Source organism: Microtus pennsylvanicus, chromosome 12 (assembly GCF_037038515.1).
Source record: "Microtus pennsylvanicus isolate mMicPen1 chromosome 12, mMicPen1.hap1, whole genome shotgun sequence".
In the NCBI taxonomy this organism is placed as follows: domain Eukaryota; kingdom Metazoa; phylum Chordata; class Mammalia; order Rodentia; family Cricetidae; genus Microtus; species Microtus pennsylvanicus.
The window spans coordinates 72,475,007-72,490,019 of NC_134590.1; the positions used below are offsets into that span (position 1 = coordinate 72,475,007).

The 15,013-nt window shown below is 43.2% G+C and overlaps 1 protein-coding gene across 15 annotated transcripts in view; it reads right to left on the reverse strand.

Moving 5' to 3' along the window:
• Grb10 (growth factor receptor bound protein 10) overlaps positions 1–15,013 on the reverse strand; it is a 122,429-nt gene that overhangs the window by 6,088 nt on the left and 101,328 nt on the right. For all 15 annotated transcript variants that reach the window (XM_075944372.1, XM_075944366.1, XM_075944362.1 and 12 more), the window contains 8 exons: positions 13,371–13,486; positions 12,583–12,651; positions 12,137–12,274; positions 11,398–11,508; positions 10,693–10,791; positions 1,574–1,651; positions 874–990; positions 97–163 (listed from right to left, as the gene is read on the reverse strand). In XM_075944372.1, coding sequence (XP_075800487.1) covers positions 97–163; positions 874–990; positions 1,574–1,651; positions 10,693–10,791; positions 11,398–11,508; positions 12,137–12,274; positions 12,583–12,651; positions 13,371–13,486 — 795 coding nt within the window. The remainder of the gene's footprint in view (positions 1–96; positions 164–873; positions 991–1,573; positions 1,652–10,692; positions 10,792–11,397; positions 11,509–12,136; positions 12,275–12,582; positions 12,652–13,370; positions 13,487–15,013) is intronic.

Here is a 15,013-nt window from a genome sequence, read left to right on the forward strand (position 1 = left end):
TCAGCTCTAGCAGCACCGTGCAGAGCTCAGAGAGGTTGAGAGAGCAGGGCTCTTCTTTGCCTTTCCATCCAATACAAAGTGATTAGCAGTGCTTACCCGAATTCAGGGTAGAAGGATGAAGGGGGCTTTGGCTGCTTAGAATATTCATCCTTGTGCTTCGCTTCTGCAAAAGAGATGCCTACTTTAGCAAAGATAAGAGACTGATGTACCAAGTCATCCACTGCCCAGGACAGGATGATTGAGCAGTGTCCCCAAACACTCAGACTCTGATGGTACCACCTGACTATGGAGAATGAAGAGTTTCTTGGCCAAAATGGTAAAGCAAATGCATTTTGGTTATGTCTAGCCAACCGTGCAGTGAGGCATCAGCGTGTTTCTTACTCTGACTTCCTATGATGTAAATCCTGGAAAGTCAGCAGAGCAGCACAGGCTGCTGCTTTAAACCCTGCAGTTGTCAGAGCACTGTTCTCCAGGGTTCCTGTGCTGAAGACTTTTGTCCTTTTCCTACACTATGGCTGCAGGACTGGGAATGTCTCCGAAGCAGAGCCCTGGGCAGGTGTTCTGCACATGGTCTTTAAATTTCAGGGAAACCTGAGCTGGGAGATAATCTTCCCATCTGCAGATTCAGCACCGGAGCTTAGTGCGAGAACTGTTCCCTGCGGAGCCCTCCACAAACAGCCACTAGTAATTCATCAGCAGGAGCTGCTCAGGACAGAGTGGTGTGGAAGGCCAACAGCAGGGAGGGCTCCCGGGGCAGCCACTTCCTGCACTTACTCCCATAACTCCCTCTCACCAGGACCAGAAGAGCACTTCTGGCAAAACCTGGATGTTTGTGTGTAACCAGTTTCACCCAGACTGGGGCTAGTGCCTTACCCGCCAGGCATGGCCCTCTTCCAGGGCAGCGCTCTGAGCTTCAGCCGGATTATCGATCACTCTTCCGGTCTGTCCAGAAAAATCCATTGCCACCAGAGAATTCTCAGAAACGCTGCGCTGTAAGACAAAGGCCACAGATACTAAGATACAAAGAAATCAGTCAGGGCAGCATGCTGGAGACCACCCCATGAAACAATCATAAAGACACTGGGAAGGGAGCTATAGAGTTCCCTGTTTCAGGCGGAAAACTCAGTGATTTAAGTGGGACTAGGCTAAAAATGGCAAAAATGGCTTTGGGCTTGGTTTAAAAAGATGGGAAGGAAAGGAGGTTGGTTGATCTGTCCCCAACTCCTTACTGCAGACCATGCTTGGAGCAGTAGTTCAGGGAAGCAAACATTAGACTCTTCTATGACATGGCTTGCTCTCACTCGCTCCTGGGAATAGTACCAGAGGACCTTTAAGATCACACTGGTAATATAGTGCATGTCTGTACTTTCAGAGAGCAGGAGTGCTTATATTCTTAATATCCTCAAAAGAGAATGACTTCAGCATCCATGCATCCCATGACTTAAAGGAACAAAAGCCAATAGGTAAGATGGCTCCCTGAGAGCTGGAAGTGGCTATTGATGTTTTCGCAACAGGTTAGGTGTGCTACAAAGAGGTTCCCATAGCTCTTGACTGTGGAAAGTCCTCTACTTACCACAGGGGTGTTGAAAGGAGAGAGCAAAGCCTTCCTCTGCTGAGGGATGCGATAGTTTTGGTACAGGAGCATTCCATACTGAAGAGGAAAGACTAGTGTCAGTACCAGCACCCGAGAGCTCCCACAGCCCCAGCCCACAGCAAACCCCACAGCTGGGAGGGCAGTGTTGATACACAAGAGCCGACTACTCTCTGCCAAAGGCCCCCCATGAGCCTAACACGCTGAAGATGGCGTGCTTCTCTTCTGTTCTGCCTCAGAACTTGTGTCCTGGAAGAGAGGGGGCGCTGACTGGTCTGGGACTGTTGGAGTGGGAAACAAACAGGGCAGCAACACATATGATGGTACCAAGGTCAAGAATCATTACCTTTCCTGATTTCTGCATGAGTCAAGTACTATACTAAGTGGTCTACTTCATTGACTACTCCCCATTTTTATGATTAGCCTCACTTTACTGATAATGGAACTGAAACACAAAGAAATGAAGCAAGTGATCCAAGGCCACGAGAAAGCAAGAATTCATGGCTTAAGTGCACATAGCCAGTTCTAATGCCAGTCTCCAGAAGACAGAGGTCTCACATGCTTTGGACAGCCCAAACAATACTCCCAAACTATTGATTCAAAACACCAAACTGGAAAGTTGAGAGGGAGAGAGGGAGGGAGGGAGGGAGGGAGGGAGGGAGGGAGGGAGGGAGGGAGAGACAGAGAGAGAGAGAGAGAGAGAGAGAGAGAGAGAGAGAGAGAGAGAGAGGACAAGAGCGAGCACCAGGAAAAAGAAGGAACTTTTGGAAGTGGTCACATCATCTTCTTGTCCTTGTTTCACGGGAGACAAACCCTCTTGCAGCTCTTGGTCCTATAGTAAACACTCCTTCCTAAAGCACAAACATGTATCACAAGACAAAACTATTTCCCATGAGTGTAAGTGCACTCCTGTGAGAGGAGAAGACAGGAAGACAAGTCAGGACAAAGGTTTGAAGTTAAAAACCACCAAGAATTCCCCCATATTGTTGAGAAAAAGAGTTAAGAATACATAAACCAGATGCATCATGAAAAAACTGCTAAAGACAAAAACAAAAACAGAGACAAGGAGAAAGCATCAGTACCAAAACAGATAACTGACATTTTTATATAAATGATGAATTCCAAAGGGCAGCGGAATGGTGAGGATGAAGAACTGCTACTGCTACTAATGAGCTGTTCCTTCAATAAGAGAGGCAAGACTAAGAGTTTCTTTGGTCCACACTGCAAGGATTGCTAAGAGCTGAGTTCTTTTAGTCCCACAGAGAAGAATGCATGTTTGGGGAAAAAATTATAGTGCACCTAAGCAGATGATTAAAATAAAAATTGGGTATATAAATTCCAGCAGCAGCGCACTTGAGGGGTTTAATATACAGAGAATGGTTATTCACAACAAGGACATTTCAGACGGCTGGTGGGGGAAATGGAGAAAGCTCTTATGGCAGCCTGACTGGTGAAAGGACTAAATTACACGGCTTTAGTAAGTCAAAAAGATGCATGTTGTGGCGCTGTGGTAGCCACTGGAAAACAGAAAATCAATGGATGAGAAACAGGCATACAGGGAAAACATAAATGGAAATAGTTAATGTAAAAGAAAAGCTATGCAAACACTAATCAGATCAACTGTGGCAGTAACGCTAGTGTTAGACGAATAAGACCTTAGGGCAGAGCAGCATCACTGGAAACAATAAACCATGTTTCACCATGACACAGACTGAGAAACCTGTCAGATGTAAACAACGTAAACTTCTGAGCACCTACTAATGCATACACTTAAACTCAGTCCTTCCTGTCAGGGGAATTGGTTCTGGATGGAACACACTACAAATAACAAAACAGCTAGTATTTCCACAGAACCTATGTACCTCTTCCCACAGACTGCACTACAGTCTAGTACCTTCTATCACTCTCTACCTCATCTTTTGAGGTGGAGCCTCTCTCACTGAACCTGGAGCTTGTCGTTTGGGCTAGAGTAGCTAGCAAGCAAGCCCCTGGGAACAGCCTGTCTCCCCCACTCCCCAGCACTGTTGTTATATGCATACCACCTGCTCAGCTCTTTATGTGCGTGCTGGGGCAGTGAAACTCAGGTTCTTAGACCAGCACAGCAAAAACTTTACATACTGAGCCACCTCCCCAATTCTAAAATCTAATTTTATTAAAGAGCATTTCTCATCTATTTTGGCTGGTTCTGAGAATGTGGAGCCTGTGGCTAGGCAAGGCCAACTGTATACATACAAGTACATGCTTGTGTGTGGTCTCTGTGTGTATGTACATGTGTGGGGTGCTGTCTTCCTTAAGCATGTTTTGAGACAGGGTTTCCCATGGACCAATCAGTAGCCCCAGGAATCTTCCTTTTTCTTTCCCTAGCATTGGGGTTACGGAAGCGTACTGCTTCATCTGGCTGTTGCTGGTGATGGGGAATTGAATTCAGGTCCTTATATTTTCATGGCAAGGACTTTACAACTGAGCCATCTTGCTAGTCAAGCAAATACGAGTTTCTGTGTCTGTATAGATAATGGAGAGCTGAAAATAAGGGGTTAAGCTTGCATCAGCTTCTGAGAGATGACCTTTTAGTCATTAGAATGGCCTGTCTAATATACGTGCTTAACTGGTGGGGCCATGGGCCAGACCACAAAGCTTATGTTGAACGTGATTCATGCTGGGCCTGGGGCCATGCTAGGGACTAAGGCCAGCCACATAAGTGATAGGTCTATATGGCCAACAATGCATGGAAATTGGGGTCTACAGTAAGGCTCGAGTGAGCTTCCCCAGTCAGTAATGCTCTGAGTGTGTTATCATACATTTTTGTTAGCAGATGCAAGTACGGTGTACCTGACTCCTCTCTTCTGGATTACTTTCAAGCCATTCACTCATATCTACTCCTTTCACTGTAACATTCCGGATACGAGCTTTGCTGAATTTGTAGCCCTAGTTCATTAAGGATGGGGAGGGGTCTATTGAGGGTCTTCCGAACCTGCCTACATGTCTCTCCCCACAACACACACTGACACACCTAGTAAATCTAAAATCTACAGTGTTCTAAAATCAAATCTTTTGAGTAACAATATAGCGTCTCAAGTAGAAATCCAACGTTTAATTTTGTGTGATAGATCACAGTTAAAACCCAGGCAAGCATATAAAATTACATCAGGCAGTATATAAAATATATGCATGAAACAAATGCATTTCATGTTTAGACATAGGTCCTATCCCCAGGTCATCTCATCATGTTTATGTAAATATTCCTGTGTCACAAAATCCACAGTACTTCTTGTCCCAAGTATTTCTGAGAAGGGTCATTTAATCTGGAATGACCCAAATTTGGGAGTATGTTACCCTTATATATATATATTTTCTCTTTTAGTACCTTTGATCTTTATTTGGCTCAACTTGAGTGTCTTTTCAGAATATCTTCAAGGAGACACTTATATCAGTGACTTTAAGATTTTACTCCTTTTATTTCCTTTTTAAAAACATGCATTTAGCATTAAAATTTTGCCTCTCTTAGACAGACAGTGGTGAAGTTCACCTTCAATTCCAGCACTTAGGAGACAGAAGCAGCTAGATTTCTGTGAGTACAAGGCTAGCCTGGTCTATAGAACTAGTTCCAGGACAGCAAGGGCTGTTACAAAGAGAAACCCTGTCTCAAAAAACCAAAAATTTTCTTCAGAAGTTTTACGTAATTGTAACTTGTGGAAATTTTATAATTACTCATGTGACATATCTTTTCATTTTCTTTTATATTCTATCTTTGATCTATGAATTATTTTAAATAGATCATCTCTGCAAGTAGGTATTATGCATAAAATTATACTTTATTTGCATGGTATTTTATGATTTTTATCTCAGTTACTAAGGAAGTACACTGTTTTCATATTTACTGTTTGTAGTTAAAAGACTATAAATTTACATTGTCTCTACTTAAAAATACAAAGACCTACATGGTAGTACTTGCATTCACACAAAGTCTTGAAATTGTTAAGCCATTAGCCATTTATGCACCAGCTGTCTACAGAGTTACTTTCTTTCATTTCCTTTTTTATTTTAGTTGACTGGGCTTTAAAGATACGTGTATAGTCCAATTAATGGTATTTCCTTTGTAATTCCTTCTACTGCTTCAGAAGCAAAAGAAAGTACGACCTAACAATGTTTCCTGCTTCACTGCAGTGTAGACTCTCACTTCCTATTCACATCAAATTAAAAGTGACTCTCCTCAACAGTAAAGGATTAAGGTAACAGTGGACTGTTTTGTTTCTTTGTATAGAGAGACAACAGCCATGTCTCCACATTCAGAACTTGCCATGAAGAAATGTCCTTCTGGGCTGAGGCGATGCCTCAGTGAGTAAAGGTGCTTGTCACTAAGCCTGAATTTGGTCCCCAGAACCCACACGGTGGAAGGAGAGAACCGATTCCCCCAAGTTGTCCTCTGACCTCCACACACATGCCCACACACATTCCCCTAAAGAAACTAATTAATAGATTAACATAATAAAGAACCATAAGCATCAATAAAGTTCACAGGAGTTTAACATTACAAATGGGGTTGAGTTTGGGGATCTAATGAAAGGAATCCATTTGCTTTGTGAACCCATTGTGTATTGACAGATTCCCTTTATTACCTAGTTTTCATTCTGGCCATTAACCCTGGAAGACCCAGCATGTTGAATAAAAGGACAGGTCCCTCTCTAGTAACGTAGTGAGATGTGTAGGTTCTCAAGTGAGGTGGTAGGCAAGTTTACTGCTTTATGCGGAGATAACAAAAAGGTTTAGAGTTGTGGTTGAAGAACCCTTCAAAAACTACAGCTCAACTCCAGGAATACAAGAAAACTTAAAAGAGGTGTTTTCTTTTTTAACAGGGAGGGAGCTGTAATCACATGGGAGCACACCCTATTTAGCATAGATGTTAATGAAAAGGAATCTATTAAGTCCAACTAGGCTCAGTCTTCCTGGGGTCCTGTAATTTGATGGCCCATGCCCCTGGATCAGAAGTGGCATAGGCCATTATAGGCTTGAGCATCTAACTGGCGAAGTGAGACAGTACTCACTTATCCTTTCTTCTGGCCATGGGAACCCAGGCTGTGGTTACTCCCTTTGTCAAGTTCTAATAGGCCAAGGGTAGGAGTAAGTCTTTGCTGTTACAAGCTACTAAGACTGGGGGAATGCCTGCCATCTATAATATTCTAATAAAATACATTTAAAAGAAAATCAGGCCTTTTTTTTTTCTGTTTGTCATACTGGGGAGTCACAGATTTTGCTGTGAAATGGGGAAGAATTCTGCTATGAAAATCTTTGAGAACCACTTGATTTGACTTTTTTAGGGAAAGAATGGAAGGAAAAGCCTAAATCCAGAATGTTTACACTCCATATATGATAAAGAAATAAATTTGGGGCTGGTGGGGGAAAAAAGCCCCAATTGCCTAAGATTTATCAAATTAGATAACTAACGTCGACACACAAAAATTGACCCAAAGCTTCCATTTGGTCTCAATAATATTTTATAAAACAAAGGGTATTTTAACATCATTGGCTAGCTAATCATAACCATAGGTGAAAACCATACTCTCAGAATGAAGGATTACAAACGGATCCACTCTCACTTTGAACACAACTGGCTGCAGGTCAAACTTGTCCCACTGGTCTTAAGTGTTGCATTCTTGCCATGAGCAGAAGCTGTCTCCTTCCAGTAACCAAGGACGCCCGTGTGGGACCCTAGGTCTAAGTCTCAGCATCTAAAGGAGAACCTGGGAGGGAGTATTTGCACAAGGGACATCTAGAGAGGAAAGGCTGAGAGCATTGGGACACCCCAGTCCTTTTGTGATTTCTGGTGTTATGCCCTCCCTGGCATGCCTATGCTCCACGAGGCGAGGCTTCTCTGACCTCGTTCCACCGAGTGCCATCTTTTGCCCTGTATGCCCTTCTCACTGCTGCGATGACTTTGATTCCTTTATTTAGCTGCTACACAGTGCTGCAGTGAATTTCTTCTTTGTTTCCAATGTGCTAGTCCTACTGTCAAAGTACTTTTGCAGAGGAGGCTCCTTGTGCCTCTTGGTGGTCTGCTGTCTTGCTGAACATGAACCTAATTGCCTTTTCAGGGTGGGGCAATTTAAAACCAAAGCAACCACAATGACAGGCTCTTGTGCTGACACAGCAAGACATTTTGTGGAGGGAATTTTTACGTCAGTTTAAGAAACTTTTCTAAAAGGAGGGAGAACAGGAGAAGTAGGTAACTGTTACAACTTTCTAACACTCTGGCACAGTCCTGTGTCCAAGAAACGACGCAATGATGTGACAGAAAAGGACGCAGAACACAACCCGACTCCATGTTCTGCACTGTCCACTAAGTAGATCGAACGCTGAGCACAGCAATGCCTTTAGCAATTAGGCTTTCTTCCTTTTTCAAAGGAAAGCATATCTATGAAAGCACTTACAGATATAAGATCATCCTTGGTTAACTTTAAATAACAAAGTTTTCCTTCTTGAAGCCACAGCTTCACAACGTGATATAAATTACTGTCTCAACACTGCTGGCGCCAAGTCCATGTCCACTAATCAGAAATGGTAAAGAGACAGGGCTAGGGAGGGTGGGAGGTGACTTCGCTTGATGATTTAGGATTCCAGGGTCTCTATGTTCACCATGTGATAAAACAAGGAAACCTCCGTGTTGAATTCATTTTTTCCAGATGGAAAAATAAAGCCTATGTCTAGCAAGCAAGAGTGTCTGAGAGGATGAAGCTCAAGGGCCTGTTCTTGCATTACAGACCAAGACCTTAACACTAATCCTGAGAAGATACAGTTTGACATTTTGTTATCTGTGCTACAGCAAGTCTGTAATTTTTAGTTCAAAGTCCCCAATTGGTGGCTTTTCCCAACAGCCCAAGGGAGACTCTGGCATCACCAGGACACATGGAGGCCATAAGGAAGCATGGCCTCAAGAAAAGAGAGAGAGTGCATATGGGTGCCAATCCCCGTTCAGGCAGGAGGATCAGCCAGGTCCTGCTTAAGTTACAGAGAAACCCTAAGCCCAGCCTGGGCAATCTACTGAGTGAGACTCTGCCTAAAAATGTGTACAAAGAGGCCTGAGGATAGACCTCACTGGTAGGGTGCTTGCCTAGCAAAAGATAGACAGACAGGTAGGAGGAATGGACAGAGGCAAACCCACACACAGAGCCAGAAGCACAAGTGGTAAGCTGGCATTTTCAAGAGCCTTTATTATATCCTGAGGGCCTAGAAGTCCCTGTCCTCAATTAGAGTTTGGGATCATGGGTCCTGCCTCATCTCGCTTTCTACAGCCTGCTGCTCACATCTAAGAAGAGCCTTGGGGGAAGTTATTAGGTATAAGAAACAGGTGAGGTTCTAGGTTTCCTATGGCTTGGAACTTCCTGTTCTGAAGGCAGTATGGGGCTGTACTGCCATGACCTGCCCAACCTTGTCTTCCAATTTTAACTAAGACAACTTCTACCAGGAGAATGCATGGAGAGAAGAAACAGTCTGGGGTATGGTAGGCAACAATCACACAGCTGTCCACATCCTATGGTCTGCTTAGGAATGACAATGAGTTAGGATAGAAGCAGAAAAAGATTCTACTATAACCTCATTGGAGACTGGCTACTCCTAAGTATGGCACTGCCTCCTGCAAGAAGTGCCCTTAAAGATGTATCCCGAGACCTTTGGAATCTGTGGATCACTGGATCAAATGATACTTGTAAGTAGCTGGGGCACTAGAACTCAATGCAGAATCAAATCTATCCAAAATACCGGGGAGGCTGAGACAGAAAGATATTTTGAGTTTGAGGCCAGAATGGGCCACATACAAACCCTGTATCAAAACAACAAACCAAACCAAAACAAAACAGGAAGTGGACATGCAACTGCCCAGGGCTCTCGGGGAGGGCGGCAAAGCACAGTACTTAGGAAGTGAGCTCAGGAGCCAGAATGCTGCTCTCAACCTGGCTCTGCCACACCCCAGCGGCCATCCCTCCAGCCTCAGTGTTGTTACCTGTGAAGGAGACAATCATGACACAAGCGCTGTGAGGAGAAGAGGAGGTTGGGAGCAGAGGCACGGGTGTTCAGAACAGGCTAAGGGTGTCATGTTAGCATTACCATGGTGTCAGAGCTCCTGATTTGCACTCACTGTGTGCTGTCCCAGTCACTTCTGCCTGGGATTAACTATGTCACCTTAGAACTTTAGCCTACTGATTGGATTATGTATCGCCAGCTTAATAAAATACATTGTTTTATAGTGTACAATACCATTTTTCTATTTCTTTTGTTGCCTTCTTTAAAAAGATACACATTTTCAGGTAAAAAACAAAAAACAAAAACCCAGACCTACAGAGAAATACAAAGGTTTGTCTCTAGCATCTGTCCCTACTTGCATAGTGGGGTTATCTCTCAGCAACCTTTCTTTTTCCTGTACCAAAGAGTCAAAAACATATTTTGACTTTGCCTCTTTCTCCTACCCAGAAATGGAGGACATTCTAATATTGATATACACTTGGTTTTTACTTAGTAGTTTTTCTAAAACCGAGACCATTCATTATTAATTTTTTTTTTTAAAGAAAGGGTCTCTGTATAAAGTCTAAGCTGTCCTCAAACTCAACAATCTTCCTGCCTCCACTTCCAATTGCTGGTATTCTAGGCATGTGCACCACACCTAGAAATCTCATTATTTTAACATATAAAAAGTATTCCTTTCATGGCTGGCTTACATTCCGTTACTTTGATGATAGCTTACATTCCGTTACTTTGATGATAGACTTTACATTGGCTTAAAACTGAGGACTGTCTACTGTGGGGTATTTTTTTAATTCTGGATGCTCAGAGGACATTTGGAAACATCTAGAGGCATTCTTGGCTGCCTCCACTGATTGGGGGCATCTTGTGAGCAGAGATCTATAATGCTAACAAAGAATACATTTCTACAAACACTTGACAGTGCTCAGTTAGGAAACCTGGCTGAGATCTTAAGTAGAAGAATGTACAGCTACACTTGATACGTCAATTCTGACTTCATGATAGGAACAACATAGTGTTTTTGTGCCAGGATGGACCCACATCCAGTTGTTCTGTGTGAGATGCAGCCACTGCAGCCTTGGGTCACATACCTTGAGGAGTCTGAAGGCTGTCATCCAGCAAGTACGGATCTGCTCATCCTCAGCACAGAGCAGACGCAGCTCCTTCATCTCAATTTTTGCTTTGTTTGGCTAGAGGAGAAATGAAAACCCCGCCAGTGCAAAAGTGAGCAAATATACGCCCAGTGTAGTGAGTGATAAATCAACACCGCCACAATCTCACCAAGAGAAAAAGAACAAGGCTTGGCCAAGGAGTGTGTGTGTGTGAGGGTTTATTACGAATGCATGTTTGTGCCTATGTACATGAGTACATGTCCACATCTGTGTGTTTGGACTACAGGCACACATATATATCCATGTGCAGTGCTCCCATATACACACACAGAGGGTCGTCAGTATTGCGGTCAGTCCTCACGACCAGACACCCACACAGACAGTGTCAGTTCATTTAGTGGCTACAGATAATCAGGTGTCAGGTCAGGAGTTGCCTCTCTTAACAAGCCATTGCTTCTCCTTACTACGACCAGGTAAAAGCTGCAGCCAGGAGGCCAACAGCTACCTGGCCTTAAGTTACCAAGTCCACTGAGTACTTCCTAGAGCATGGACTACTCAAAAACCACCCAATCCTAAGCACACAGTAAAGCCAGTGTAAAAACTACGTCAGCAACCAGATAGTGGGCAGAAGAATCCTCTGCATGGTTCCCAGCCCCAGCCTAAGGGCAGCATCCCGTGGATTACCTTGATGCACATCCCATGGTCATTAGGTGCATTGTACTGCTTCTTTCCAGCAATCAGGTAGAAGATGCTGCTTTCCTCCAGGTCAGCCAGCAGCTGCAGGTGTCTGGGTTCCTGCAAACAGCAGTCAAGCCAAGTGTGGGGTCACATTTTTAGTCTATCGTGCTAAAAGCTCATTTTAAAGTCTGTAGTCACTTTGCAACTCGCATCTTTCCATTGGTCATACACATGAAAACTTAAATGACAGCATGTAATCCTAACAAAAACAGAAGCTAAAAATGTCAGCTACATGTTGTAACGGATTCACTTTATTTTGTATGAACTATGTAGTTTTTAAATTTGCTCCATCAAAGACAAAACCATATTTTGCTCCTGAATACAGGACAACAACAATTCAGCATCTATCCTACGGCCAGCCTCGAACCGAGTTCAAAATTAAGAAAACCAAATATATCCCTGCACTGACTGAATCGGCCAGGAGGGTCTAGGCTCAACCCAGTAGGGATCCATGCCTGGGCACCCCAGAGGGGCAGGGCTGACGGGATGAAGGAGCTGCAGTGTGTGCTGCCATTCAGTTTCCGACAGACCACATTACTGATCCCTTTGTGTATAGCCATATATAAACTGCTCATTAGTAAGTTATTACTAGCATGAAAGAGGTTCGGGTGCATTTAAAAATTAAGCCCAAGTTCACAGTAAGCATACCCAGAACAGCACGAAATGAAATATTTTAAAACTTTACCTTTGAAGTCCCCTTGGTGGAGTAATAGAGGCCAGATCTGCGCAGGCACACATACAGTTTCTTCCAAGACTTTCTTCCAAGCTCCTTCACCTGCAGGAACCCTTGAATCTCAGGGCAGCTGCTGGAGTTCAGAAAATTCTACGGAGGAACAAATTTTTAAAATTAGGGAATATACACACAAAATAATGAAAGCAGATACATATATATAATATATAGTTGACATTTCATGAATACTTTGGGTGGGGTGTTAGGCAAAATTTTCTTCCTTCAAACTTCTTGAAATCTCAACAAAATTAGTATTGAAACAGAGATAAGCAAATGGCTCTCACAAGGGGGTGAACATAATGTTATAAGTTTCCTTAGAAGATGGAGGATTTCAAGAATCCGTTCCTTATTTCAAATTTGCAACAAGTCTATTTCAGTAAGAAGACGGTTTTGCTTAGTACCTGCAGAAGCTGGGCCTGACTGCCATTGGACTGCTGGCACCAAGTGACCATCTGATCCGGGAAGAAGTTCTGAGAGAGAGGGGAGAAAACAAGCTTATTATAGACAGCAGACCTGCCAATGTTAAAAATTTTTCAGGTATGATCACAATCATTTGTATGTTAAACAACAGCCCTTCTCATTCTTTTATCAAAGCCTGCACAACACTAGTATCAAAAGAAAATCACAACCACAAAATAAATAACAACAAAGTGACCGCAGTTGTACAAAAAGCTTACTGGGCTGAATTACCCAGAAACCATTACTTTTCTTTCTTTTCACTAAACCAGTGGAATTATCACAATCGCAAGTGGATAGTGATCTCCCAGAGCTGACTGTCAGTCTGCCTGGTGACTCAGGACAAAACCAAAGGCTCAGATGTCACGAAATATACTTTGCTACTATGTCACATGACCGCCCCCCCACCTAAAAAAAGAAATGGGGGGGAAAAAAAACCAACAAAACACAGAGGAGTTGATGCCAATCACTGATTGCTGTTCATTCCAACATACAATCAAGAGAGTATCTGGTATTTGCAATGATTAATGAGTAGTTCTTCTGCTGACTATTGGATCAATATGTTCTAGTGTGACCATCTCTACTCTCTGAGGAAGGAGACAGTCTCCTTCACCAGTCTTAATGACTTAGTTATGATGGCATTGTACGCGAGGCCTCTTTCACTAAGTAGCGTTCTATTCAACCCAAGTACAAATTCCAAGAGCCACAATGTTAACCCCAAAAGGAGACTTACCACTGGGTTCTTAAAGAACTCGTACTTCGCATAATTCTTTCTGAATAAGAATTTGCTTTCACTTGGCATGGTACTCTCTACTTGGACCACAATCTCATGGTCCTCCAGGCACCTCTCTGTGGGGAGAAACATCACATGTGAGCTGAGACAGAAACTTCAGGGCAATTTTACAAGGCCGAAACCTGTTCTTTAAGCACTGAGAATGAAGAGTATGTCAGGAATGACACTAAATTTAAGCCTCTTTTTACCAGGCTAACGGATATCTAAAAGAGGTCTTAAAATCCAATAAAAAGCAAAATTTAGGTTAGTACCGGCAAGTATATATTTCTTTTGCACTTGGAATCAACACAACACGGATGAGAGAAGCACAAATGATTTTTCCCCCATGCTACAAATTAACTAACACAACCTGGAAAACACTCAAGAGCAAAGAAAAGGCAAAGACCCCAGGCAAGGAGGCCCTGCAATAGGCAGGGTGTTAAGACCAGGGGAGCTGTGGACAGGACACTATAAGCACTGAGATGTACAGAGCACTCGCCTTTCATACCTAGCCGTTAGCACTGGCTCTACCACGGAATGTGCGCATCAGCTGGATTTGTGTGAAGGCAAAGAAAAGAAGGTTCTCCACACAGATAACTTGCTGTGCATGGTGTCCAGGTGCGTGCACACACGTGCACACATACCTCTTAGCATAGCTTATGTAAGGGTCTAGAAAGGATGGTTAGTCCCCTCTCCGAACCTCTCCTTATGTGGAGCATGGCAAGTGAACTCAGCCTGCTCCCCGCTGATAGGAATAACATGTTCAGAGAAGCTGTGGAATGGAGATCACAGCTCCTCCCACAGAGCTCTGGAAAGCCATAATGGAGGTGGTAGTGACAGAGAGCTAACTACATCAGACAATGGAATAAACTGTATCAGTAAGTACACCCCAGGTTTAGTGTGTGACCTGATGCCAGCCAGGCATACACAGATTAAGTGAACACAGGGGTTGTATCTTAGATCCCCAACGCCTCTCATGTTGCCAGAGTTGAGTCTCAGCTGGGAAAGAAGGGAGACGCTTAGGAAAAGGCACTTTGAGTTAAAACGTCTCAGAATTGGGAGAAAGAATTTCTGTCCAAAGAGGAGAACTGTGGCCATGCGCCTTTCTCTGTGAGGACCCCTCTGTTACAAAGAGCACATTCTGGGCTGATGCATCTTTGGCCTTCATTTTTATACTGTAAGAACGGGACATTTTTGTAGAAACATATTTAAAACCAGAATTTGTCCCCATGGCAATACAAAGCTCACAGCACATGAAAAGCCATGCTTGCTGCAAACCTAGAATAGTTTCCATTTACCTCTATCTGGGAGAATTCTCCCTGTAACACACGAACGCTTATGTTTACACAAGGGTTATATTTCCTCAAGACATATGCGAACAACCACACACAACTTAGGCATTGACTAAAACTGTGATGCGTGGTTTAAAAAAACAGTCAGGCTTAAGTTCATTCATTTTAAACAGACTTTCTTCGTCTAAAAACAGATCAGTGAATTCCATTAGGAGTTTTACTCAGAGAAAATATTCTAAACAAACTTAAAAACAAAACTCAACAACCCCATAACCTGTGGGTGGTTGTTTTACAGAATAAATTACTTTTCCA